Below are 25,653 nucleotides of genomic sequence, written 5' to 3' on the forward strand. Positions count from 1 at the left end.
TCACGGATAACAGGATGTTTTCAGGAACAAGTCCAAGGAAAGACTTGTAAGAAATATTATAGGGAACGAAGGGACTCTGAACAAAATACGTGACATTCCAAGGCAGTGAAGGTACTTACAGGATGACATCACATACTAAATGAATTTCTACCAAACATTCAAAGAATAACTGCTTCCATTATATAATATGGGAAAATATTTCAATAACTTAAATCTACTTTTAATAACCAAGCAGACAAAAAGAGCTCGTGAAACACGGGTGTCCCTAATGAATACTGGCACAAAGATGTTAAATATTAGCAAATGAGCTAAAGCAATACATTAAAGGGAGCATACATGACGACTAAGTGAAATTTATGTTATGAACGAAAGACAAGATTAATGTTTTAGAGAAAGTATTAATATGACTGGCCAAATTAACATCAAAAGATATAAAAATTAAGTAAATAAACAAATACAAATGAGTAAAAGGCATTAAGAAAACAGTTTAAACTCTCCAAATATCTAAAGAAGACAAATTACAGTTTCTCTGAAATAGAATATTAAATGCACAAAAATGACAAAAATGTAAAACAAAATACAGAGGAGCTATGACCAATGGGCTACCACAATGCCAACCACAGGCAGCCAAGCTCTCCTATCTTGGATCCAAGGATGGCACCACCATATTGAACAGGACAGAGAAAGAGGCAGAGGGGGCCGCCTCCCAGCATCTGCCTATACTTCACCCACCTTGATGAGACCCACTGGAGTCTCTGCTCTCGGGACTCCAGGCTCCTTCTGGCTTCTCCAATAGGGAGATCACATCTAGTCTGGAAACAGGAATCCCTGCACACAGGGACAGAACATCCGGAACTTAATTACTCAGGGACAAGCAGGTGGGGAGGATGCCCTGAGGGCTTTGAAGCTCTCAGCTCTGTCTCCCTAGGCAGCAGGGGCCCCGACCCTAGGTCCACTTTCCCTCCCATCTGTGCTGTCTGTCCCAGACACGCTCACTGGGGGCCAAACTCTTCATCCAAGGGCATCTTCAATCCAGGCAAGAGCAATTCCTTCCCCACTGGGACTTTCCTGCTCAGATTACTCCCATATCCTTCACAGAAGACTCGCAAGTTGTCAAGGCTCTGAGACAAGCAATAGTGCTGCCCTCAAGGAGGAGACCCAGAAGCCCTCACCATGCTCAGACTCTGGCCTCCACTTGGATTTGGGGCTGGATCTCCCCACTCCCAGGGCTGAGCTCCACTGAGGGCAGATGGGGAGAGTGGGCAGGCCGGGCTGCCTGGAGGAAGCTGCAAAGCCCCTCGAAGGCCCAGCTCCCCCTGGCTGTGCCCTGACTCCAGCATCCAGCCCTGACTCCAGCATCCAGCCACAACTGCACCAGGGGAGCGAAGAGCAGGGCACACAAGGTCCTCAGGGATTGAAGAGAGGGTGAAAAACAGGAACAAGCCCATTGGGGGAGCGTCAGACACCGGCCTCCGTGTGCTTCCCAGAACAAGACGCCCCATCTGCCCATAAGAGATGGCCCTTTCAGTGGCTCTCCCTCACCCCTGCATTTCTCAGCTCCCTCACTGTCTCGTGGCTTCCTTCCTTGCTAAAATCCCACCTCCTGCTAAAGCCAGCCCCACTCCCCATTGACTCCAGGGCCTTTCCTCTGGATTATCCCCAGTTCTCTCTGCCATGTCTTCTTTGTCCCAAAGCAGTTTGCATCTTGTCCCTCCCATGTGATTGGGACTCCCTGAGAGCAGGAAGGTTCTGGGCCTTTCCTCGGGGGCCCAGTTCTCAGCAGAGTGCCCGGCCCCCAGGAGGACCTTAAGGTTTCCCTACTGCACCGAGCAGGCCCCATAACATAAATAAGGAGGATTCCCAAACAACAGGAACGGGGAGGAGAGGACCTGGCGAGGGGCAGCGGAGAAGCCGGGCAGGAGGTGCCCAAGGACATCCTGGACCCTCCATTTCAGGAGGAACAATGGCAAGAGCCACAAAGGACAGGGGGGCCTTAGAGACTTCCCCCGGCAGCACTGGGGGGAACTTCCAAATCCCACATCTGTCTGAGGACCGGTCAAGGTCTGAGTTAGGCTTGGAAGGACAACCAGGTCAGCAGCTGCATCCTGGGCTAGGGGAGGAAGGCCTGTCCCTGGCTCTCCATCACTGCGGGTCAGGCTGTAGAGGAGACACTGGGCAGGCCACAAAATACGCCTGAGCGAACCTCAGGGACAGAGGCGAGAACCAGGATAAAGAATAGGAAACAGGACATTTGGGGGATGGGGCGCAACCGGCTGGGGGGAGCACTGGGCTCCCCATGTAGGGGGGACACTTGTAGGTGCACAAGCTGCAGACGGGAGTCAGAAGGTGCTGTATGGACGAGGAACCCCAGGAAGGTCACTCCCCGACCCACAGAAGGCAAACTGAAATGTGTGGGAAAAGCCCAGAAGGGCAGGGGGACCCCTGGGGTGGGGGAAAGGCCCAGAGGGACAGTCACCCCAGAGGCCGCCTCCCCTCAGGCACAAAGGGGCCGGGGCTTGCCCCAGGACAGGCAGCCGCCAAGCTCTCTGGCCAACCCAGCTCCGCCCTTCCCAAGGGGACGCTGCGCTTACCCACAGAGACCAGGTTCTGGAAGTTCTCCAGCATCACGTCCCTGTGCAGGGCCCTCTGCGCCGGCTCCAGGACCCTCCACTCCTCCCGGGTGAAGTCCACGGCCACGTCCCGGAAGGTCACCGGCTCCTGGATCAGACACAAGCCGGCCTCGGTGTCCTGCTCTCCTACTTGGGGGGCACAGGAGCCTGCACACGCCGGGTTCCCCCCGACAATCCTCGCCAAGAACCCCCGGGGCCCTGTGCCCTTTCCTCCTGACGCCCCAAACCTCCCGGGAGAATGAGCCCAACACTGACCCTGAGCCCAACACTGACCTTGGCAATCACGGTCCCGATATGGCCGCCCCCTAGCGCCCCGACTGATCCCTCTCCATTACTGACCGAGAGGGAGGGCCCAGGGCCGGGGCCGGCCTCCTTCGGCCTTTGTGTCCCTGCTGACCCGGCGGGAGGAGAGAAGGGGCGGGAGGAGCTGGGACTCACCTGAAAGGGGCCCATGAGGCAGCCAGAAGTCGGGCCCTCCTCGGCCTCCATCTGCTGCCGGGGAAGAGCAGGGTCTTTACAGGGCTGAGCTGGAGGAGGAAGAAGCTGTGAGGGGCCCAGACCGGCTCTGCTGCGGCTCCTGGACAAGTGCCCCCCCCCCCAGCCCCTCTGCAAGGGCGAGAGTGCGGGCGCCCCCTCCCAGAAGGGCCTCCCCTGTCCGAGCCCCGCCCCAGGGGCTTTCCGGCCTGGGAAGGGAGCCCGGCAGAAGGGGAGCAGGAGGCCGGGGAACAGGCCCCAGGAACCGGCCCGGGGAGACCCTGGCAGAGGGGGAGGAAGCAGGAGCCCGATGGCGGCCGTCCTTCCGAGGAGGTGACTCACTAAGGGCAGGTGAGAGCCAAGGGCGTCGGGGGGAGGGGAAGGATGTTGCAGGGTCGGGGGCACCCGCTGGGGTCTGTGCAGCCTGTGGAGACACCGAGGCCCAAAGGAAGCAATCCCGGCCTGGAGGAACCGGGGGAGGTAGGAGGGGGACAGGAAAAAGTGCTACACACAAGGTGCAGACAGACAGAGACACACAGAGACAGTCACAGACACACAGACACAGACACACACACACTGTCACACACAAACACACACACAATCACACACACACACAGTCACACACACACACAGTCACACACAGACACACACAGACACACACACACACAGACACACACACACACACACACACACACAGAGTCACACACACACAGACAGACACACACACAGACACAGTCACAGACACACACACACACAGACACACACACACACAGACAGACACACACAGTCACAGACACACACACACACACACACAGACACACACAGTCACAGACACACACACAGACACACACACACACAGTCACACACACACACAGACACACACACACACACAGTCACACACACACACAGTCACACACACACACAGAGTCACACACACACACACACACACACACACACACACAGACACACACACACACACACACCGTATATAGCAGCTGCCAAAGGAGACGCAAGTTTAAGACCTTTGGTGCTTTACACTTTCCAGGACACTTTCACTTTTTAAAAGCTTCTCTTTTGTGCTTTTCTAACAAAGCAGCGGCCGCAGTCACTGTCTGAGCCGGGTTACCTGGGACTTCCCGGGATTCCTGTCTGTAAGATCCATCACCTCAGGGACTATTCCCTCAGACGGGCCCCCCTCGCGCTTGGAGACCCGGTTCCCGGCCCCGGGGGAGGCGCAGGGGCCCCGGGGCCCTCAGGCCGCTGCTGCTCTGGGCAGGGTCTCGGCCCTCCGGGACCTCCTTGCTGCCACCTGAGCCCCGCCCCCCTCCTCGGCCGGCCCCGGGGGCTCTCCCTGTCGCACAGGCCTGAGGGGCATCAGCCTCCCCGGGAGCAGCTCCAGGCTCGGTCCAGTTTTTAGTCAAACTTTTCAGGGCAAATTGGAGAAAATCAACACAAACACAAGTGGAGGAGACGAGATGTCCGTCAGCCTCGGGCTGGGCCTGGCTCCTGCACCCGGAACCTCCCACCCAGGGCCCATGTTTGAAGAGCCCACGGGCTGCGAGGGAACAGATCCTTCCTTTCCCAATAGTCAAGAACAAGCTCCCAGGGAGCCCAAGTCAGAGCCCGGAGCCTGGGCCACAAGCCGTCCCACCAGTGTCCTTGGGGGGGTCTCAGAGCGCTGCCAGGGCTACCTCCGAGTGCCAACTCCCTGCCTCCCTCTGGGACACTCAGGGCCCGGGAAGAACAGCCCCCCCAGGGCCCCAAACCCCCCAGTGACCAGCAGGGCAGCGACCGTGGGGAGGGGTCAGCTGTAGCCGGGGAAGCCCAAGGAGAGTGGGTGGCCCCACAACAGGGCTCAGCAGGATCCATGGAAGGCTGACGTCACCTCGGCCTCTGGCCCTTCTCTCTGCTGGGACCCCGGGGGGGGGGGTCTCCCCCTTTTCACCAAGCCCAGCCATGACCCTAGAAGAGCCTCCATCAATGCTTCTGGGAGGGAGGAGAGCGGGGCTGGGCCCGGGCAGGAAAGGGCTTCCTGAAGGGGCACAGAGGGTGCGGAAGGGACCGGAGAAGGACGGGGGAAGGAGGGGGTGGGGGGAGCCCAGCTAGGAGACAAGAGCTAGAGCAGGTTTGTTAGAAAAGCAAAAAAGAAAAACTTTTTAAAAGTTAAAATTTCCTGGAAAGTGTAAAGCACCAAAGGTCTTAAACTTGCGTCTCCTTTGGCAGCTGCTGTATACGGTGTGTGTGTGTGTGTGTGACTGTGTCTGTGTGTGTGTTTCTGTGTGTCTGTGTGTGTGTGACTGTGTGTGTGTTTCTGTGTGTCTGTGTGTGTTTCTGTGTGTCTGTGTGTCTGTCTGTGTGTGTGTTTCTGTGTGTCTGTGTGTGTGTTTCTGTGTGTCTGTGTGTTGTGTGTGTCTGTGTCTGTGTGTGTTGTCTGTGTGTCTGTGTGTGTGTGTGTCTGTGTGTGTGTTTCTGTGTGTCTGTGTGTGTGTGTTGTCTGTGTGTCTGTGTGTGTGTCTGTGTGTGTCTGTGACTGTGTGTGTGTGTCTGTGTGTGTGTTTCTGTGTGTCTCTGTGTGTGTGACTGTGTGTGTGTCTGTGTGTGTGTGTCTGTGTGTCTGTGTGTCTGTGTGTGTGTTTCTGTGTGTCTGTGTGTGTGTGTTTCTGTGTGTCTGTGTGTGTGTGTGTCTGTGTGTGTGTCTGTGTGTGTGTTTCTGTGTGTCTGTGTGTCTGTGTGTGTGTTTCTGTGTGTCTGTGTGTGTGTTTCTGTGTGTCTGTGTGTGTGTGTCTGTGTGTGTTGTCTGTGTGTGTGTGTCTGTGTGTCTGTGTGTCTGTGTGTGTGTGTTTCTGTGTGTCTGTGTGTGTTGTGTGTGTCTGTGTGTCTGTGTGTGTGTTTCTGTGTGTCTGTGTGTGTGTGACTGTGTGTGTGTGTGTGTCAAGGCAAGAGCCGAGGGGGGGGGAGGCTGCGGGGGATGAGGGGCCGCACACACACTCACAGGCACCCTACAAACGCCTGCACTGGCGCACTCTCAGGAGCTTATGCACATCCACTGCGAGCACACACGTGAACAGCAACTCAGCCACACGCAGGGTCCCAGGACTAGGGCTCAGCAGGGGACACAATTCGGGGCGCAGTTAGGGCTGGGCTTGCCTGCCCTCACTCTACCTAAGGCTGCAATAGGTGGAGCCGGTGTTGCGCGTGCGCACTGTCACGACTGAAGCCAGGCCACCCTCTCTATGGCTCCTACAGTGACAGCTCAAGCTGTGCGTGCGCAATTGCGCAAAGACTACAGGAATACAGGAACTAAATGACGAGTGGGCGGGGTTAAAGAAGCGCGTGCGCGGTATCCCTTCCTCACAGACCTAAACAGCTAGGTAAGCGAACCTAAGGTGGGGAAAAGGAGAGCGGGGAGAGCAGGAGCAGGTGCCGCACGAGCTCACTCAAACTGTCCCCCAAGCTCACCTTGGTGCCTCCGACGGAACAGGAAGCAGGGAACCGGGAGCGAGGAGCCGGTTCGACGCTGGCTTCACCTTCTCAGAGTCAGGGAGTGAGAGGTGCGTTCAGAAAAGCGGAAGTAGCATTACCATGATACATTAAACTAGGCGGCAAGCGGGATAGCCTATGGAACCGCCGGCCGGCCGTCCCCAAAGCCTTCTGGGAAATAGAGTGCGGAAAAGGAAGGTCCCGTCCTGCGCGCGCATAGGAGTTGTTGACTTAGACTACAAGGCCCAGGAAGCATTGCGACCCTCACTCCCCCTCCCACCCCTTTTTTTAAAGGCTCCAAAGTTTTGAGTCTGTGCTCTGGACAAAAGCTTGTGCAGACTCCGTTCTTCTCCTGGAGTTTGATTTCCCCCGTTCTGTGGTCCCTTAGCTCTCTCCTCCGCAGTGACCGCTTTGTCTGCTCCTTATGTAACAGATAACTGGATGATTCGGCGTCCCCCTCCACCCGCACAATGTCCCTGCACCCCCAGGTTCCGTTTTGGGGGATCATTTGTAGCGGGAGCAGGATCGAGAAAAGTCCCTGCCCCCCCCCTTTAAATGGCACCGGGTCTCCCTTGGTGCCGCCATCAAGTCCCCTGATCCTTTTCCTTTGATTTTTGTCTAGGTGCTCTGCCCCGCCCCCATTGTATTTGGTGACCTACTAGAGAGGATGTGTCGCTGTCCATGGTGGACATAGGAAAAAAAGTGGGGCTGCTCAAGGGCCCCCTGGGGACGTATTTCAGGGCAGCCAGGAGGAAACCCCTCTGGGGTTCCAAAAGAAATCCTGCTTGAACCTGGGCACAAGAGTCCCCTGTCCGCCCCCGGGCCGGGCCACGGGAGTGGGGTGCTCGTCCATAGACAGGGTGCAAGAGCCCAGTCTTCCCCTGGTTTCTAATGCCCAGCTTTCTGCCTTTTCTGGGGGCTCCTGGGCATTGCGGGAAGGGGGTGGGGGTGGGGGTTCGAGGTTCCTTCTCTCATTGTTGTGAAAAGGTCACAGACTAATCCAAAAATGATTTGTGGACTGGTTTGACTATTAAAAGGTTCAGAAATAGGGGTTAGGGAAGACCTGGGGAGGAACTGGGGAGAAGACAGAGCAGGACCAAGTTGGAGAACAAACTGGCTTGTGCATGTGTCTAAGTGAGCAGTTGCGTGGTGCGTGATGTCTCTCTTGGATATGCTACAAGGCAGACCAAGAAATTGGCCTCCCCTTTTCAGTGATTACGGCAGATAAGGGAACCCATGGGCTTATTTCGGCACTGGCTGTCTTCCTGGTAATGGGACAAAATAAGCTCTTGTAGAGTCACTGTCATGGTGCTAATTACCCCTTCCCCTTTGTCATCTGCAAACACCTTGATGTTCCCTGTCCGAGTCACCGACAAAATCTTAAAAGTACAGAGGCAAACCCCTGGACACTTCTGGACACACTAACAAACCACTAACAATTACTCTTTGTAATGTTTCACTACAATGGACGTTACACATTCAATGCTGTAAGACCAAAGAGCTCTGGATTCAAAATGAAAAGAGAAGGGTAAGAAGGTGGTGAAGTGGATCGGCTTAGCACGGTGCTCAGAGGCCACTTAGTCCGGATTCTCCACTTTCCAGGAGTCAACTCAAGGCCAGAGAACCTGTGAGGTGCCCAGGGTCACAACAGAGATTTGGAACCTTGTTCTCTGCCCCAAACCCATCTCTTGGCATTGCACTGTGTTCCCTTCCCTCCCCCCTTGAGGCTTTTTCACATTCATTACATGCAAAGCATTAGATTCAGAATGAACTGATGGCTTTTGACCATCTCATTCTAGTTGATGGTTTTCTCATACTCATTAAATTCAAATGGTTTTAGAGGAGGAGTTCTCTGAGAATATACACAAACTCGAAAAACATTTTCTGTGTCACTTAGCAGGAAAGAGAGCCAACAAAGGAGTAGCCTCCTCCTCTTACTCTTACTCTAGACACACTGTGGATTTTATGTGATATAGAATTCAAACCAAAGAAGGAAACTACAACTGATTGGCCAAAATGACTCAAAGATTTCAGATTGTTGAAGTCATCAGATTGTTGAAGATGAAAAAAAAAAGCAAATCTCAGGTGCTAGGGTAATGGACATATATCCACAAAGGCAATTATATGAAAATCACTTTTAAAAGGTCTAATTTTCAGAAACTAAGAGACCACAGGTTTTCAAAAGCATGTGTGCATGTATACATGTGCATGTCTACATACATATATGTACTCATAAGCAGATAGAAAAAAGTAAATATGTATACCATATAACCTGTGTATCGTACAGTAAGTTTTCAAAACAGACTGGAAGGGAAGAAAGTTAATGAAGTGATCAAGGCAAAGAAAAAATTATTTTTAAAAGATGCATGAAAAGAAAACTTAAGTTGGAGGGGGAAGAGAGGAGGTTTATAACTAGTCAACTTGAGATAGAAAAGAGAGGGGACAAAATGGGGAACAAATAGGTATCTGCATAAAAAAAGTAAGGAAAAACCATGAGTAAAATAACTAAACCCACAAGTCTACAGAAAGGATTGCTCAGTGGGAATAAGAAGAATGGCAAGAAAGAATACAATTGCATCAAAATGGTTTAATAAAAATTAATCCTTGGCATAAAATACTGACTTAAAAGAGGAGGAGTTTAAAAACCTAACACATAAATTTGTATGTCAATGGACTAAATTGGAGCTTTTAGACAAGCAATCCATAACACTCCATCATGTAGCCCAAACCAAATTAAAATATATTTGGGGGAAAATGTAGCAATATAAATAAAAAACATAACATAGATAATCTTACATTTTAAAACTAAGTATGCATTCAACATGATCCTTATGTGTAAAGGACTGGAACTCTGGAGAAGTATACTTGAAACAAGGTGTTAACTCAGTGGAATTGATGAGATAATGGTTTTCTAGTTCACATATACTTAATACTTAGCATGGTGATATAATGGTTCTCTAGTTTACACATACTGAGTGTCCTGTATTTAAGGGCTGAGAGTACTGGAAATGAGATATTCCATCTTTGACCATCCTCCTGGTGGCTCTCCTACCTCCTGCACTCCTCCACTCAGACCAAGACTGGGTCAGAGTATAACAGACACAGATTGTGAGAATAAACATTTAGACTCTTTTTCTGACTATCCTCATGGTGACTATCCTGCTGAGACCAAGGCATATCCTGACGGCCTCCAGACATTACATTTATATATAGATTAGTGGCCCTTGTTTGTATGTGTAAGGGTAAGACAGGACTAAACTAAATCCAACAAAATGAAAATGTCAGAACATCTAAGAAAATAAAGCCCCATAATCCAGCAAGTGTGGAACACACAGAATCAAAATGAGAGGCTAGACTAAAAGCTATTCTGCATTAAGTGAATTCAAAAACAATCATGCTGCTACATTAAGTAAAAATACAAATTCACAATCCCAAGAGATAAATAAGGAAATGTCAATATGCTTAAATGAACCATAAACAAAAAAATCAATGTCCTTATTAAATATATACACTAAAGAGAAAAATTAACTGAATGGCAAGACACAGATAGGAACACAATAAATGGTAGGAGGTTAATATTCCTCTCAGAATTGAACAAATTGATAGGAAGATAAAAAAAATTATAAAACTAAGAGAACAGATGGAAAATTTAGAGCTAAAATATTTATAGCTTTTATATGTATATCTAATGTATACATGTATATTAAAATATACAATGAATATGCAATATTTCTAAAGCACCAAATAGTAACTTTACAAAAACAGATTATTCCTTAAAATACAGAGATATTGTAAGGAAATTAAATATATATATATACACATACATACTATATATATTAGAAATACTAATCACATCTTTCATAGATGATAAGTTAAATAATAATCAATTTGAGGAGCACTGCAAAAGTTAGTTTTAAATGGAAACTGAAATAAATACTGAAATGTTAAATAATATGTGAGCAAACAGCAGATTGTAGAAACAGGAACAGCTTCAAAGACAATGGTAAAAATGAGACGATGTTCCAAAATTTCTGGGATACAACTAAAGCAAGCATAAAGAGGGTAAATTATTTCTCAAAAACCATATACTAATAAAAAGTTTAAAAAATAGTTAATGAATAGAATGTGATTTTTTAAAAACTGAAAACTAAGAAAACAAGCACAATGGAGAAAATGTTGAAAATTAGAAAAATCAATATTAGAAGTCTGTACCATCTGGACTAGCTCTCTGGAAGATCTTGGTACCAGCCTGAGTCCTTGGTCTTAGAAGAGGAGTGATAAAGCAGGGACGCACGTAGATGGTCAAATATGGCATCCCTTTATTTCAAGTTCTCTCAGCCTTAAACACCTTAGTACAATCACATCACCACAGCATAGTGAGCAGAAGATGAACTGCTCTCAAGCTCAAAAGTTCTCTTGGAAGATCTCAAAAAAAGATTTTAAACATCACTAAGAATGACAAAAGAAAAATTGGGAAAGGAAATGAGAGTTATGCAGGAGAATTATGAAAAAAATGTCAATAGCGGAGTACTGACAATTTCTCAAGTGATGGACAAGTGATTTTTTTTTTTTTTGGCCGATGATCCAGATTCCAGATTTGGCAGAAGCTACATGAAAACTGTTCAAACTCTCCATAACTGTAATGACTGAAATGAAAAAGAAGCTCTCAGACACAAGCTCCAACTAATGAAATTCACTGAGATATATTCAGTGAGCGCTGCTGGTGAGTCTGTGGAGAAGCAGACACTGTGGTCTACCACTGTCAGGGTGAAAAAACAGTGTAATTCTTTTGAAAAGGAGCAGAAATAAGCTATAAAATCTGTACATCGGTTCATCCTCTTGAGCCTGGAGATGCTGTAACAAAGGATCCAGGACCTTGAGGCAACTCCATCTTTTGGTGGTTGTTCACTTGTTTCTCAGGTGCTTCTGACTTTCCCTGACTTTTCGTGGCGTTTTCTTGGCAAAGACACTGGAGTGGTTTGCCATTTCATTCAGCCCATTTTATAGATGAGGAAACTAAGACATGGAGAGGTTAATGGACCCACTGAAAGTCATGAAGATAATAATGATCAGCAGTGGAATCTGGACCCTCCCTGTTCTAATTGTTGATCTCTCAATCACCATGTGCCTTAGTTTGCACAGTTCGGGCTGCATGAGGACTGCCTTCTTTGAAGTTTGATGTTCACACCGACAAATCCTGTAAATGAAACTCAAGAAAGTCATGCCCTCTGCTCCTAGAGCGAACACCCATTCGCTTTGATCCACAGCACTAACACCAACCATCTTGCCCCAAAGTGTGACTGACTCCATTGTACAATGGAGTCTCTGCAGCCACTCACCAGTGACTCAGAAGGCAGAATCTCATCTGGGAGGAGAGCAGGTCCTTCACTACCTATTGTCCCGCTCTGTCTCTATGTCTGATTTTCAGTCACACACACACACACACACACACACACACACACACACACCCTGTCCAACTATTCTCTTTGTACAAGGGAATCCTGGAATAATTTCTTTTTTTAAATTTCATATCTTCCTTTGGATATTTTTTTAAAAAAATAATTATAACTTTTTATTGACAGAATCCATGCCCAGGTAATTTTTTACAACATTATCCGTTTCACTCCTGTTTCGACTTTTCCCCTTCCTCCCTCCATTCCCTCCCCTAGATGGCAAGCAGTCCTATATATGTTAAATATGTCACAGTATGTTCTAGATACAACATATGTGTGCAGAACCGAACAGATCTCTTGTTGCACAGGAAGAATTGGATTCAGAAGGTAAAAATAACCCGGCAAGAAAAACAAAAATGCAAACAGTTTACATTCATTTCCCAGTATTCTTTCTTTGGGTGTAGCTGCTTCTGTCCATCATTGATCAATTGAAGCTGAGTTAGATCATCTCTTTGTCGAAGAAATCCACTTCCATCAGAATACATCCTCATTCAGTATCGTTGTTGAAGTGTATAATGATCTCCTGGTTCTGCTCATTTCACTTAGCATCAGTTCGTGTAAGTCTCTCCAAGCCTCTCTGTATTCATCCTGCTGGTCATTTCTTACAGGACAATAATATTCCATAACATTCATATACCACAATTTACCCAGCCATTCTCTTTTTTTAAAAAAAATAATATTTTATTTTATTTTATTTAATAATTACTTTATATTGACAGAATCCATGCCAGGGTAATTTTTTTTACAACATTATCCCTTGCACTCGTTTCTGTTCCGATTTTTCCCCTCCCTCCCTCCACCCCTTCCCCTAGATGGCAAGCAGTCCTTTATATGTTGGATATGTTGCAGTATATCCTAGATACAATATATGTTTGCAGAACCAAACAGTTCTCTTGTTGCACAGGGAGAATTGGATTCAGAAGGTAAAAATAACCCGGGAAGAAAAACAAAAATGCAGATAGTTCACATTCATTTCCCAGTGTTCTTTCTTTGGGTGTAGCTGCTTCTGTCCATCATTTATCAATTGAAACTCAGTTAGGTCTCTTTGTCAAAGAAATCCACTTCCATCAGAATATGTCCTCATACAATATCGTTGTCGAAGTGTATAATGATCTCCTGGTTCTGCTCATTTCACTTAGCATCAGTTCATGTAAGTCTCGTCAAGCCTCTCTGTATTCATCCTGCTGGTCATTCCTTACAGAACAATAATATTCCATAACGTTCATATACCACAATTTACCCAGCCATTCTCCAATTGATGGGCATTCATTCATTTTCCAGTTGCTGGCCACTACAAACAGGGCTGCTACAAACATTTTGGCACATACAGGTCCCTTTCCCTTCTTTAGTATTTCTCTGGGATATAAGCCCAGAAGTAACACTGCTGGATCAAAGGGTATGCACAGTTTGATAACTTTTTGGGCATAATTCCAGATTGCTCTCCAGAATGGCTGGATTCATTCACAACTCCACCAATAATGCATCAGTGTCCCAGTTTTCCCGCATCCCCTCCAGCATTCATCATTATTTTTTCCTGTCATCTTAGCCAATCTGACAGGTGTGTAGTGGTATCCCAGAGTTGTCTTAATTTGCATTTCTCTGATCAATAGTGATTTGGAACACTTTCATATGAGTGGAAATAGTTTCAATTTCATCATCTGAAAATTGTCTGTTCATATCCTTTGACCATTTATCAATTGGAGAATGGCTTGATTTTTTATAGAGTCAATTCTCTATATATTTTGGAAATGAGGCCTTTATCAGAACCTTTAACTGTGAAGATGTTTTCCCAGTTTGTTGCTTCTCTTCTAATCTTATTTGCATTAGTTTTGTTTGTACAAAGGCTTTTAAATTTGATATAATCAAAATTTTCTATTTTGTGATCAATAATGACCTCTAGTTCATCTTTGGTCATAAATTGCTTCCTCCCTGGAATTAATTTCTACCTGCCATGTTGGTATACCCTCCACGTGCAGAGAATTGTGCTCAGTTCCACGTTAGCTTTTGTTCCAGTACTTTCATGGACTGCAACCTTTCCCATGAGAGTTCTCTGCCCAAGAGTGGTGACTGTGGCTCCTTCTCCCCTTTGCAGTTTTCATGGCCCTCATTTACCACATCCCAGAATATCCTCCCCAGGGACTCCAGCCAATACACAGGTGGCCTCCTCTTGGGCCCTTTTCAGAGAAGGGAACAAACCAACAAAACAAAGGGGCTGCCCCTGTTTCAGCCCTTGTCCCCCTTCTGGGACCGGCCCACCTCACAGTCTGGTCAGACTCTAGAAATATTTCTGGACCCATAATCACCTGCCTCCCTCTTCCCTGTCCACAGCTTGAGCCACAGCCTGAGTTCTGAGATGGCAACTCCCATCATTCACTGGCAGAAAGGAACCACCAGAAAGACAACCAGGTCGTGGGCTTGTTTCAGGCTGAAGCTCGGGTTGGTCAAGATGGCGCCCAGCATCCCAAACCCCACACGGCCTACTTTCTTACCATGCTGCATCCGGCTCATTTCCCACTTGCACAGTCTGCTCAAGGGATCCGGGACTGAGGCAAACCCATGACAAATCCCCACAAGCACAGATCATTCTTCAAAGCCTTCACTTTCTCTTCAGGGACAAGGAGGCCAAATTCTGCTGGGTCTTTACCCCATTTAGGAAGTGATGGGCCTTGGGGAATTGGAGGAGTGAGATACTTAAACGAGAGCCCAGGAAAAGTTCCAAAGGGAACTTTCTGCTGGGCACCTTCCATGATGGCGATGACCTCAGTCTCTGTTTTGGGGCTTGCTTGATGAAAAAAAAAAAATACAGTCCATAATCAATCAATCTCTTCTCTGAACCTCTTCCTTAACCATCTGGAGTGTCAGGGGAAGGGTGCTGTAGAATACTATTTGCAAAACGCCGCCTGCCTCATCAAGGATGCACTCTTTTGAATATAAGGTCTTCTCTTCAGAATTTTGGGAAGATAGGAAAGTTTTACAGGAATAAAGATCTATGGAAATCTTTCAGAAGAATATTTTTAGAAGTAATAAAATTTCTTGACCTTTCCTAAGTAGCTGGAAAATCCTTCTTTCTGAGATCTTGGGAAAGGTTTCATCAGTGCTTTCAAAACTGTGTAGCCTCCAACAGGGCGGCCGGGGCAGTGCTCATTATATACCTGAGACACAGACAGGTGTGTGCTCATGCTCACACGAACCCTTGGAGACACACATAGGTATGTGGTCCCTATCATCCACTCTCCCATATTTACCAAATGCACACCTTCGAATCCAACAACAAGGATTTCAAGGGGACCTTCCCTGTGGCAATCATAATGCTAGGGGTTATGGGTAGAATGGGCAGGGAGAAGGCATGAGATAAAATGCTGGGCCTGGAGTGGGGAAGCTCTGAATTCAAATTCAGCCTCAGGCACTTCCTAGCTGTGTGATCCTGGACAAAGCACTTCCCTCGTTTGCTTCAGTTGCTTTATCTGTAAAATGAACTGGAGAAGGAAATGGCAAATCCCTCTGCTATTGCTGCCAAGAGAATCCCAAATGGGATTACAAAGAGTCAGACACAACTGAAAAAACTGACCCATGGCCTGGATACAAAGCTGAAAATGAAAAGTCTCTGCCTTTCAGAAGCTTATGGTCCAGCCAAGGCAAACAACTGGTCTGAACACAGCCGTGGGTAGAATAAAGAGAAGGTAACATGAGAGAAAAGGCAGGGACAGCTGCAGGGGCTTTTCCCAAGTATTCTGAGCCTGGGGCACAGTCAGGGCACAAACACAAGGATGCCGCAAGGGAAAAGGGTCATGAATGAGGAACACTAAAAAGGACACTTTGGGTGCTCAATAGTGTTCTAGGAGGTATGACCTGGCTGGGTTTATAGCAAGAATGTAGGGTTAGTTCTACAAACACTATCAAAATAACAGCGTTTAATAATAACAATTTAAAAAGTAAAAACTATCCCAGGTCAGGTTTTTTGACAAAATCCAATACTTACATGTGATAAAGGAAAATCATAGGAATGGATGAACTTTTCCTTAATACAGCACAGAAACAATATTTATCTAAATCCCAGAGCAAACATAGAGATAAGGCCTTTCCATAAGATAAACTGGAGAGCAACAACGCTATTATTGGATATAGTACCAGGAATGCTAGCTAAAACAACAAGAAAAAGAAATTCAGAATAAGAAAAAATAAAATTACTACTTTGGGGAATTGAGAAGAGGGTTTACTTAGAGAACTCTAGAACCATTTAAAAATAACTTGAAATAATATTTTCAGTGAAAATGCAGAATATTAAGTAATCCTCACAAATCATCAGCATTTCTACATCTAATCAACAAAATCAGAAAAAAAGAGCTAAATAAGGAAAAGCAAAATAATACAAAAGCCTTAAGATACTTGAAAATATATAGACCTCGCTACCATGTGAATCTTATAATCTGCTTTCTTTGCAAAAATAAAGACACAGATAAATCACTGAAGAAATATTAATTGCTCATGGGTGAGCTGAGCCAATGGAATATAAAAAGGATAATACTACCTAATTTGTTTCTTCAAAGCAGTACCAAACTTCCCCGCCTCAAAAAATTTTTTTATAAATCTAGAAAAAATAAAATTTATTAAGAGGAACAAGAAAAATGAAACTCAAAGGTTAAAAAAATTTAAATGGAAAGGAATAGATGTCTATTTGTATTAGATCTCAAATTGCATTACAAAGCAACAATCATTAAAACAATTTGGTGCAGTTTTAAAAACAGAATGGATATACAAGATTGAGAAGTAAATAAATATGGTAGTAAAGTGTTTCATAAATCCAAAGACCCCAGTTACTGGGGGAAGGATTCACTATTTGACAAAAACTGCTGACAAAATTGGAAATCAGTCTGGCAAATTATAGGCTTAGACCATCACCTCACATCATATACCAAGATAAGCTCCAAATGTCTATAGACCTAGATATGAGAAATAACATCATAAATAAGAGCAGCAAAGAAGAAATTCCACTCTAAATCTATAGCTAGTGAACCAAGTGATAAGATCACACAAGATGAAAGGACATATAATTATATAAAATATAAAAATTGTGCATAAACGGAGTCTTGTTATAATCAGAAAAGGAACAGGTTAAGTGTGAAAAAATTTTGCAACAAATTTCTATGTCAAATTTCTAAGATATTTAAAGAATTATTTAATACTTATGACAAAGACTACTGGGTCTGTATCCCAAAGAAATCAGAAAAGAGGGGAAAGAACTCATAGGTACAAAAATTTTTGTGGTGGCAAGGAACTGGGAACTGAATGGATGCTAATCAGTTGAGTAAGAGCTGAGTAAGTTATAGCATATGAATATATTGAATATTATTATTCTACAAGAAATGATGAGCAGACTGATTTCTGAAAAGCCTGGAAAAACTTACATAAACTGATGTTGAAAGTTGTGCACAAAACCAGGAGAACCTTGTACATAGTAACAAGATTACATAATGATCAACTATATTGGATTGAGCTCTTCTTAAAAATGATCCAAGTGATCCAAGACAATTCCTATAGACTTGGGATAGAAAATGCCATCCACATAGATGGAGATCGATTGTGGACTGAAGCATAGTATTTTCACCTTTTTTTTTTTTTTTTTTTTGGTTTGCTTTGTTTTTCTTGTGGTTTTTCCCTTTTGTTCTAATTTTTCTTTCACAACAGAACAAATATAGAAATATCTTTTTTTACAAAAGCTTTTTATTTTTCAAAAGATATACAAAGATAATTTTCAACATTCACTTGTATAAAACCTAAATTTTAATCTGTCCCTTTTCTCTTCCTTCCTCCTCTAGATGACAGCAGGTAATCCAATATACATTGAACATGTGCAATTCTTCTAAACATTTCCACATTCCTCTTGCTGAGGAAGAAAAACTTGATCAAAAGAGGAAAAAAAAAACATGAAAAAGAAAAAACAAGCAACCAACCAACGAAAACAGTGTTTGATTCTTTGATCCACATTCAGTCTCTATAGCTCTCTCTCTCTGGACGAGGTTAGCTCTCTACATCAATTTCTATTGAAATTGTTCTGAATCACCTCATTGTTGAAAAGAGCCAAATCCATCACAGTTGATCATCACATTATCTTCTTGTTACTGTGTACAATGTTCTCTTGATTCTGCTCACTTCACTTAGCATCAGTTCCTGTAAGTCTCTCCAGCTCTCTCTAAAATCATCCTCTTGATCATTTCTTACGGAACAATAATATTCCATAACATTCATATACCACAATTTATTCAGTCATTTTCCAGTTCCTCGCCACTACAAAAAGAGCTGGTAGAGATTTTGCATATGTGGATTCTTTGGAAATAGCTTTATAATAATGATGGTAAGCTTTGAAGTCTGGAGGACTTGAGTTCAAATTTGGTCTCAGACACTTAACTCGTCCTGGCTGTGTGACCCTGGGCAAGTCATTTAACCCTCATTGCCTTGGGGGGGGAAAGGATGGTACATGTATAACCTATGTCAGATTTTTGTTGTCTTGGGGAGGGAGGACATAAGAGAGGAAGAAAATATTTGGAGTTCAAAATCTTATTGAGAAAAATAAATAAAAATTAACAAAAAATAAGGACTGAGTCATTAAATACTTCCAACAGATAAATGGTTAAAGAATATGAATGGGCAGTTTTCAGAGGGAATCTCTAAGCTATTAACAGTTGGCTGCTAGGTGGCAAAGCGCCCTGGGCCTGAGGTCAGGAAGACCAAAGTCCAGCCTGGGTGAAGTTGGGCAATTAACTTCTGTGTGCACCCCCTTCCTCAGCTTGCTTGAGCCCTGAATGAGATAACATGTAATTTGCCTAGCAGTTTCCCGCACAGTACACATCTAACAGATACTCGTTTCCCTATTAGCAATCAGGGAAAAAATGCTCAGAATCACTAATAAGGAGAGACGCAGGTTGGAGAGTCGGCCTCCCACGCGGAGCGCCAGAACGGACGAGGGAGGGAGTGTTGGGGAGACCTCGGGAATGCCTTCGTTGTTGGAGGTACCAAGGGGTCCAGCGCCTCGGGGGCAATGTGTTAGCAGGCCCAGGAACTTAGGGTTCCCTTGGCCCCAGCTGTGCCCCCAACGAACTTTGGTCCCAAGAAGTCAGTGGGAAATGACCCGTATTATGGGGCGGGACTTTCAGAAGGGGCGTGGTTCTGGCAAAATGGTCACTTTCGGAGGAAACTGCCGAGACTTTTCTGACCCCGGGCACTGGATGCCGGGCAAAGGCTTTGGAACTCTGGCCCCTGCGCGGACCTCGCGTCCTCACGCGCCTCCCCCGGACTGACCTCCCAGTCTGCACGCGCAAACGTGGGGTTGCCTTGGCTGCACTGGGGGTGAGGGGACGGGTTTGGGGGGCTAGAATCTGCTGCTTTGATTGGGGAAGTTGCTAGGGGGGCCAGATGAATCATAAAAACCTTCTTACTTGAAAAAAAAAAGTCAAGCTCCGTTAACCTCCGAGCGTGGAGGTTCCTCGAGGGGTGGGAGGGAGCAGAGGCCACAGAATCGAAGAAATGGCCCACGGAGGCCCAAGAGGGAAGCGAGACGCAGAGACGGAGGGGCGGGGGCTCCGGGTCAAGAGCAGGCAGCAGCTCTGTGGGCTGGGGGGCACAAGCAGGGAAGGAGACGGGGGGAGGGGCTGGGAGAGTGCGGCCGCTGTCAGTGGAGGCTGCGGCAGGGGGCAGGGAGCCGGGCAGGCACACATGGGTCACGTGCGTACACGAACGCGCCTCGCCAAACACCACCTTAAAACCCTGCAGATATCTTCTCCCACGCGTAAACCACCACGAAGGGTCTCCCATGCATCCCACCCCCACCTCCCGTCAGGGACACTCCCCCGCCCCCCTTAAATGCCCTAGGGAGGCGAAGGGCGCATGCGCCGTGTCCCCTCCCTACGACGCGCGCTCCCGATCTTCACACAAGCGCAACCGCTCGCGGCAGAACCCCCAAGGCCGCGTGGAAGCCATTCCTCCGGCGCCAGGACCCAGGCCGCCTATCCTTTAGTTTTTTGCCAATGCCGTTCCCATAATGCACTGTGCGTGAACCCACACAAAGAGGTCCTGGTAGTAGGAACTGTGGATTTGGGGAAGTAAAATGCAAAATCACGGGGAAAGCCACGGGGATGGCACTGCGCACGCGCCTCTCAGTACTCCCATCCCCATAAGGCGCCGCGGTCCGTAGCAGGCCGAGCTCTGCGCGCAGCTGGAGAGGGGGCGGGGTTGGCAGCGCCGGCTGAAGGGTGATTTAAGGGCGCCCTGCCAGAACCGGGCTGACTGCGGGGAGACGGGGACTCAGGGGCAGGCTTAGTGTTAGAGCTCCGCGTGTTAGGCCACGGCTCTCTCCAACTGTCCTGACTCAGTCCCCCTTGTCTCAGTTTAACTGCTCTGTCTCAGTCCCCTAAGCTGTAAAACCCCCGCTCTGGTCCATCAAGGTTATAAATTGTTAGCAGGATAAACAAGAGAGGAGGCCTCCCGACTCTTTTCTGTCCTCGAATTTACAACATCCCTCTAAAATATTCACTGACGTCCTGTCTCTGGGAGGGTTTATGGCCTCCCCCATCCTGACAGCTTCTCGCCCCTTCCTTTGTTCAGAGAAAAGGGATTGGAGAAGTTGGGGTTCCTCCATTCATGGCTGGAGGCTGGATTCTTTGAGATGACAGTCTCCTCCAACCAACAGGGGCTCCTTGGTCCCAGTATATCTTTATCTCTGTCTGACTGGATAATTTGAGCCGAGAGTCCTGTCCAGTCAGTTTTACTCTCCCATTAATAAAATATTAAGAACTCTCTAATCTCTCTCCTGCCTCGGTTTCTCCGGCATTACAGGAGAAGCCGCCCATAGCCCCTGCTGATGCCAGTACCAAGTCCGGTAGTTTCATGGCCTTTTAATGTGCTGTAAAGGGAGGGCGGGGATGGGGGTGGATCCCAGAGGAGGTTTCAGTGCGCCCCGGGGCGAGGTGGACAAACCCTTCCCCCAAGAACCCCTTCCCCAGTGGGCCCGGCCAGTGTTCGGGCTTGATTTGAACTCCTCCAATGGAGGGGACCCACTGCTCCCTGAAACCTCCCATGTCACATTTGGCGGCCTCCGTTGGCATAACTGGCATTTACGGCGGGGGGAGGGGAGAGGAGTACGGCTCCATGGTATGTTCCAATGGCCCCTCAAATGCAATGGAGTAAGGGAGGTGCTAGAGTGCGGTCTGGGATCCACGTGCCCACCTGGGATTGGCTCCCGCCCTCCCCAATCACGCCACTGCTACAGCTTGGTCCTACCCTTGGGGCGCCCTTAGCTGCCGGAGGGAAATACACTTCCCCACTCCCGATTCTAGCGGCCGAGCCCCCCTTGCAAATGGGTTTTCTGTCGATCACAACTCGCCACTCAGGTGATGACACTTGAATATTTATCAGAGCCATTTTTGTAAGGAGGAAGGATGCGCGGCTGGTGCGGGGACAGAGCCCAGACCTTTAGTCAAGAGGATTCATCTCGAGTTCAAATGGGGCCTCAGACACGCCCTGTGGGACTGTTTGCCTCGGTTTCCTCGTCTGTACAAGGAGCTATGGTATCTTAGCCAAGAAAACCTCAAATGGAGTCAGACACAACAGAATAAATACACACCTGTATTATTATTATATAAACAATAACATACAGATAGATACAAATCCAGATCACTCTTCCACCACTAGCTGCAATAGCTCTGCTTGGAGGCCCACCTGCAGCCGGAGAGTGAGCCCCGCCATCTCTGCTCTCCCGGACCTTCTGCTGGGGACACTCTCTGCAGGAACCCGGTCTTCAAAACTCTTTCGATGAACCACCTGACAGAGAGCATTTAGAAAGATTTCCATTCTCTTTTCAGTCCTTTTTAAGCCAGAAAATCAGCAAACAAAACACAGGTTTTCTCTGAGGCCCAGGGACCAGACCAGCCAGTTGCCTGGACACCGTTGTCCAACCAGAACCCCTGACTCTTTGGGCCAGCTCCCAGCATGGGCTACCACAGCCCTGGTAACATCTGCTTTCCTTTCCAGGGCAACCATTCGTAAAATGCATCGCCTGTCACCTGGAAGGTGGCTTTCTCAGGGTCAAGGACATCATTCCCTCCAATCCATCACCGATCACTCAGCTGCTTCCTTTGAAGGGCCATAGCTCCCATCCAGCATCTGTTCAGCGTCACAGCCGTGCTGCTGCTTTCTTCCCTTTGGAGGTTCTATTCAATGGCTTAAATAAGAGCCTCAGGAATTCGCTTTTTACTGGAAAAGGCTACCAAAGAAACCACCAATCTCTCCCATCAAACCCAGAGTCATTTTTCAATCATACCTCCACCTACAAATGTTTCTAGGATGTTTCATTTTTCCTCTGTACACATAATATACATAGATGCACATTGGGGAAGGTGTCAACCAAACTTTAGCTCTGAAATCTCCAGCAAGTCAGTTGATTTCTTTGGTGTCTTAAGATAATAATTCTTCACATTTCTCTAGTTTTTAATAAATAAAAATTTAACAATTAAAAAGGCATTATCTACCTCTTCATTATTGTTAACTGTTTGCACATAAATAAGGCCTCACTCCATTTTGTTGGCACCAAGATCCAACTCCTCAGGTCTAGACCATAGATGATTTTTTTCTCTACATTTATCCATAATTCCATCTGAAAGCTGTTTCTTCGTGCATAGAATTTAGATTAAAAGTGTTTATCCACGAGGGGCAATGTCCCACACTCTCAAATAATACAAATCACTTCATTTACACAACGTTTTCCCTCCATTAATTTCTCCATATAAAAAAGGCCTTAAATAACTTTTTTTGATTTTTTAAAAAAATATTAAGTTCCCCTTAGGGAAGTTACCCCATCTATTTCTAATTCCACTTTTGGGAGGCAAGAAGGATCATTCTAATTCCTCCTTCAAATGACAGTCATTCAGATACTTAAAAGATGGCTAGGAGTCCCTCTAGGATCTTTTCTCCAGGCTAAAAACACTAAACTGCTCTCCTTAAGAAAAAAAAAAAAAAAAAAGGCCCAGGAATACCCTGCTGTTATCCTGCACTGAACAATACTTTATATATGGTTAAGGTAGGGCAGAGGATAATGAAACTTGCCCATTTTCTGGAAACTCTCTTAAAAGCACCACAAGGTCATAAGATATTTTTGTGTGTTGTTGTTGCTATATTAAGCTACTGTCTCACATAGAGATTTAAAGTAACAAAACCTCATAAATCTGGTTCCAATTGTTATTGAGCCAAACTTTGATGCTGCCCCTAAAGCTCATCTTGGATTTTTGAAAATTTGTTTAAAATCCAAATATAAGATCTAACAGTTAATCTTATTTGATTCTTTGAAATTTATCCTGCTGTTCTGGACGCTTATCAACAACCATGATTTGTGTCATCTGAAAATTGGATAACCAAAGTTCATTTATGTTTTCATTTAAGTCACTCATAAAAATATTCTAATAGTAAAATTTCAATAACTTTCCTACTGCAAATTTTTTAACAGTATATTACATTACTAATGACTCTTAAGGAATGATCTTAAACCCATTTTGGGATCTATTTAATTGACTAGTGTCTAGCTCAGTTTTATGAGCAACATCAACTGTTTTGCCACTCTTATGTTTTTATGGGTCACCATATTTTTTCCTGATCTTCCAGTTTAGTGATTCTGAAAGAAAAAAGGAAAAAGCAAAGAAAGGAATCAATTAAGGCCAGTGAAATCTGTTATTTTTGAAGTTGTTATGGAATTTTTTTTCCTTATAATGCCTTCAATTTTGTAACAACGGAAATTGTTTTCTCCAAAGTAACCAATGATCTTAGTTGTTGAATCTTTTCTTAATCTTTACCCTTCTTAATCTCTTTGTAACAAAGGAAACTCTTATCCATTTTCTCTAGGGTTTTTCTTACACTAATCTCTCCTGGTTCATCACCTGCCTTTCTGATTACTTCTGCCTCCTCTCTCATTCTATCCTCTAACTGTGGTGCTTACCAAAGTTCTATCCTAGGCCTTCTCTTGTTTTCTCTGTACTGTCTTTCTCAGTAACCTCTCAAGTCTCCATGGGTCTTTTAGCTATCATATCCATGCAGCTGTTTTTCCAGGTTCAGCTGTCTCTCCTCCAAGCTCCAGTACTGTATCACCAATTGCCTGTTCAGACATTTCAAATATCTTAGACTCAACATGCTTAACACTGAACTTACCATTTTTTAACTCTTTTAATCCCCTCACCTAGACTGCAAGTCTTCTACATGGCTTTCTACTTCAAGTCTCTCATACTCCAGCTCATCTTACACACCAATTACAAAAGCAAGTGATTTTCCTAAATCTGACCCTATCATTCTTCTATTCAAACAAATCCACTGGTTTTCTACTGCCTCCAGAAACAACCTCTTCCTTGTAACTTTTAAAACCTGGGTTTATCCTACCTTTTTAGCCTTGTTAGACATTGTTCCCACTCTGAAATCTTGCCAAATTGGCCTTCTTCCTATTCTTTAACCACAACACTGTATAACTTATCTCTATAACTATTCATTGATCATCACCTCATGCTTGGAAAGCTCTTCCTCCTTACCTCTATTTAGTAGTCAGTCTCTCCCTTTAGGATGTAGCTTGGGCACCATCTTCTGCAGGAAGATTTTCCTCATCCCTGAATGACTTAATGGCCTTCCACATCATGTTAAATTTAATAACTTTGTATGTGTATAGTCAACTTTACATGCATTCTGTTACATATATATATACACACATAAATGTCTCCCATATTAGAATGTAATTTCTAATAGGGAATTTCATCCTTAGTACTTGTATTTCTAACATTTAGCACAGTGCTTGGTAAAACACACAAAAAAATGGTACTTAAAATATGACAGAATTGATTTCACATATTTTTATGGATATTTAATTTCATAGGACCTTTTCTATAACTAACATAGAAAGCTGTCCTTTGTAACATTTAAGAGGGAAAATTAGTTCAGTTTTTTAAATTATAAACTTCACATTAATAACAAACACTGACATTTCAATATACAAAAAACAGAAAGATCACATATGAAACTAGTGATATTTATTATACATAGGTTTAAAAAATTATATATTAAAATTTAATTGGTTAATACCATCACTACTATGTATATCACTATCCCCTTTTCAATGTTCTTTTGCTCTTTCCTGGCATTACTTATTTTTTTGGCATGAAAACTCACCCAATCCTTCTTACACCTATTGCTGCCAAGAAAAGCCCTCCTCAGAATAGGCATAGCTAAGCAAAAGCAATTCCACGTTGTTAGTGGAAACGAATGTCTCATTCTGCATTTCTAGGCCATCACCACATCTAGCAAGTTTTACAAGGCATGCAATGAACAAATGAAAAACCCATTTATTAAATGCTTCTTACTTGCCAGGCACTGTGTTAAGCATTAGGGGTAAAAATACAAAAAGCAATACCATACCTCCCTTAAGGAGCTTTCATTCTAATATGCAAATATACATATGAAGAATGGTGGCTATGGAGGCAAGATTTGTTTTAAAAAGTGATAAGATACAGAAGACCATAGGGCTACTGATGGACTTGTATTTCCTGCCCTAAAATGGAAAATGTGAAGATGGAGCAAAGAAACATGGCAGGAAGATG

The 25,653-nt window shown here is 45.4% G+C and overlaps 1 protein-coding gene and 1 long non-coding RNA gene across 8 annotated transcripts in view; one reads left to right on the forward strand and one right to left on the reverse strand.

The window, feature by feature from the left end:
- Window positions 1-25,653, reverse strand: part of LOC127563075 (zinc finger protein 260-like) — a 298,396-nt gene that overhangs the window by 253,650 nt on the left and 19,093 nt on the right. For 3 of the 7 annotated variants that reach the window (XR_007953883.1, XM_051999297.1, XM_051999301.1), the window contains exon 4: window positions 733-828. The exons of the other annotated variants lie outside the window; for them this stretch is intronic. Coding sequence is in view for 2 of the 3 variants with exons in the window: in XM_051999297.1 (XP_051855257.1) it covers window positions 733-828 (96 nt within the window). In the remaining variant the exon portion in view is untranslated. The remainder of the gene's footprint in view (window positions 1-732; window positions 829-25,653) is intronic. 7 annotated transcript variants of the gene reach the window in all.
- LOC127563090 (uncharacterized) lies at window positions 6,021-15,084 on the forward strand. Its single transcript, XR_007953888.1, has 2 exons — window positions 6,021-6,475; window positions 14,366-15,084. It is a non-coding gene; the product is annotated as an uncharacterized LOC127563090 (long non-coding RNA).

Source organism: Antechinus flavipes, chromosome 4, assembly GCF_016432865.1.
Source record: "Antechinus flavipes isolate AdamAnt ecotype Samford, QLD, Australia chromosome 4, AdamAnt_v2, whole genome shotgun sequence".
Classification (NCBI taxonomy): domain Eukaryota; kingdom Metazoa; phylum Chordata; class Mammalia; order Dasyuromorphia; family Dasyuridae; genus Antechinus; species Antechinus flavipes.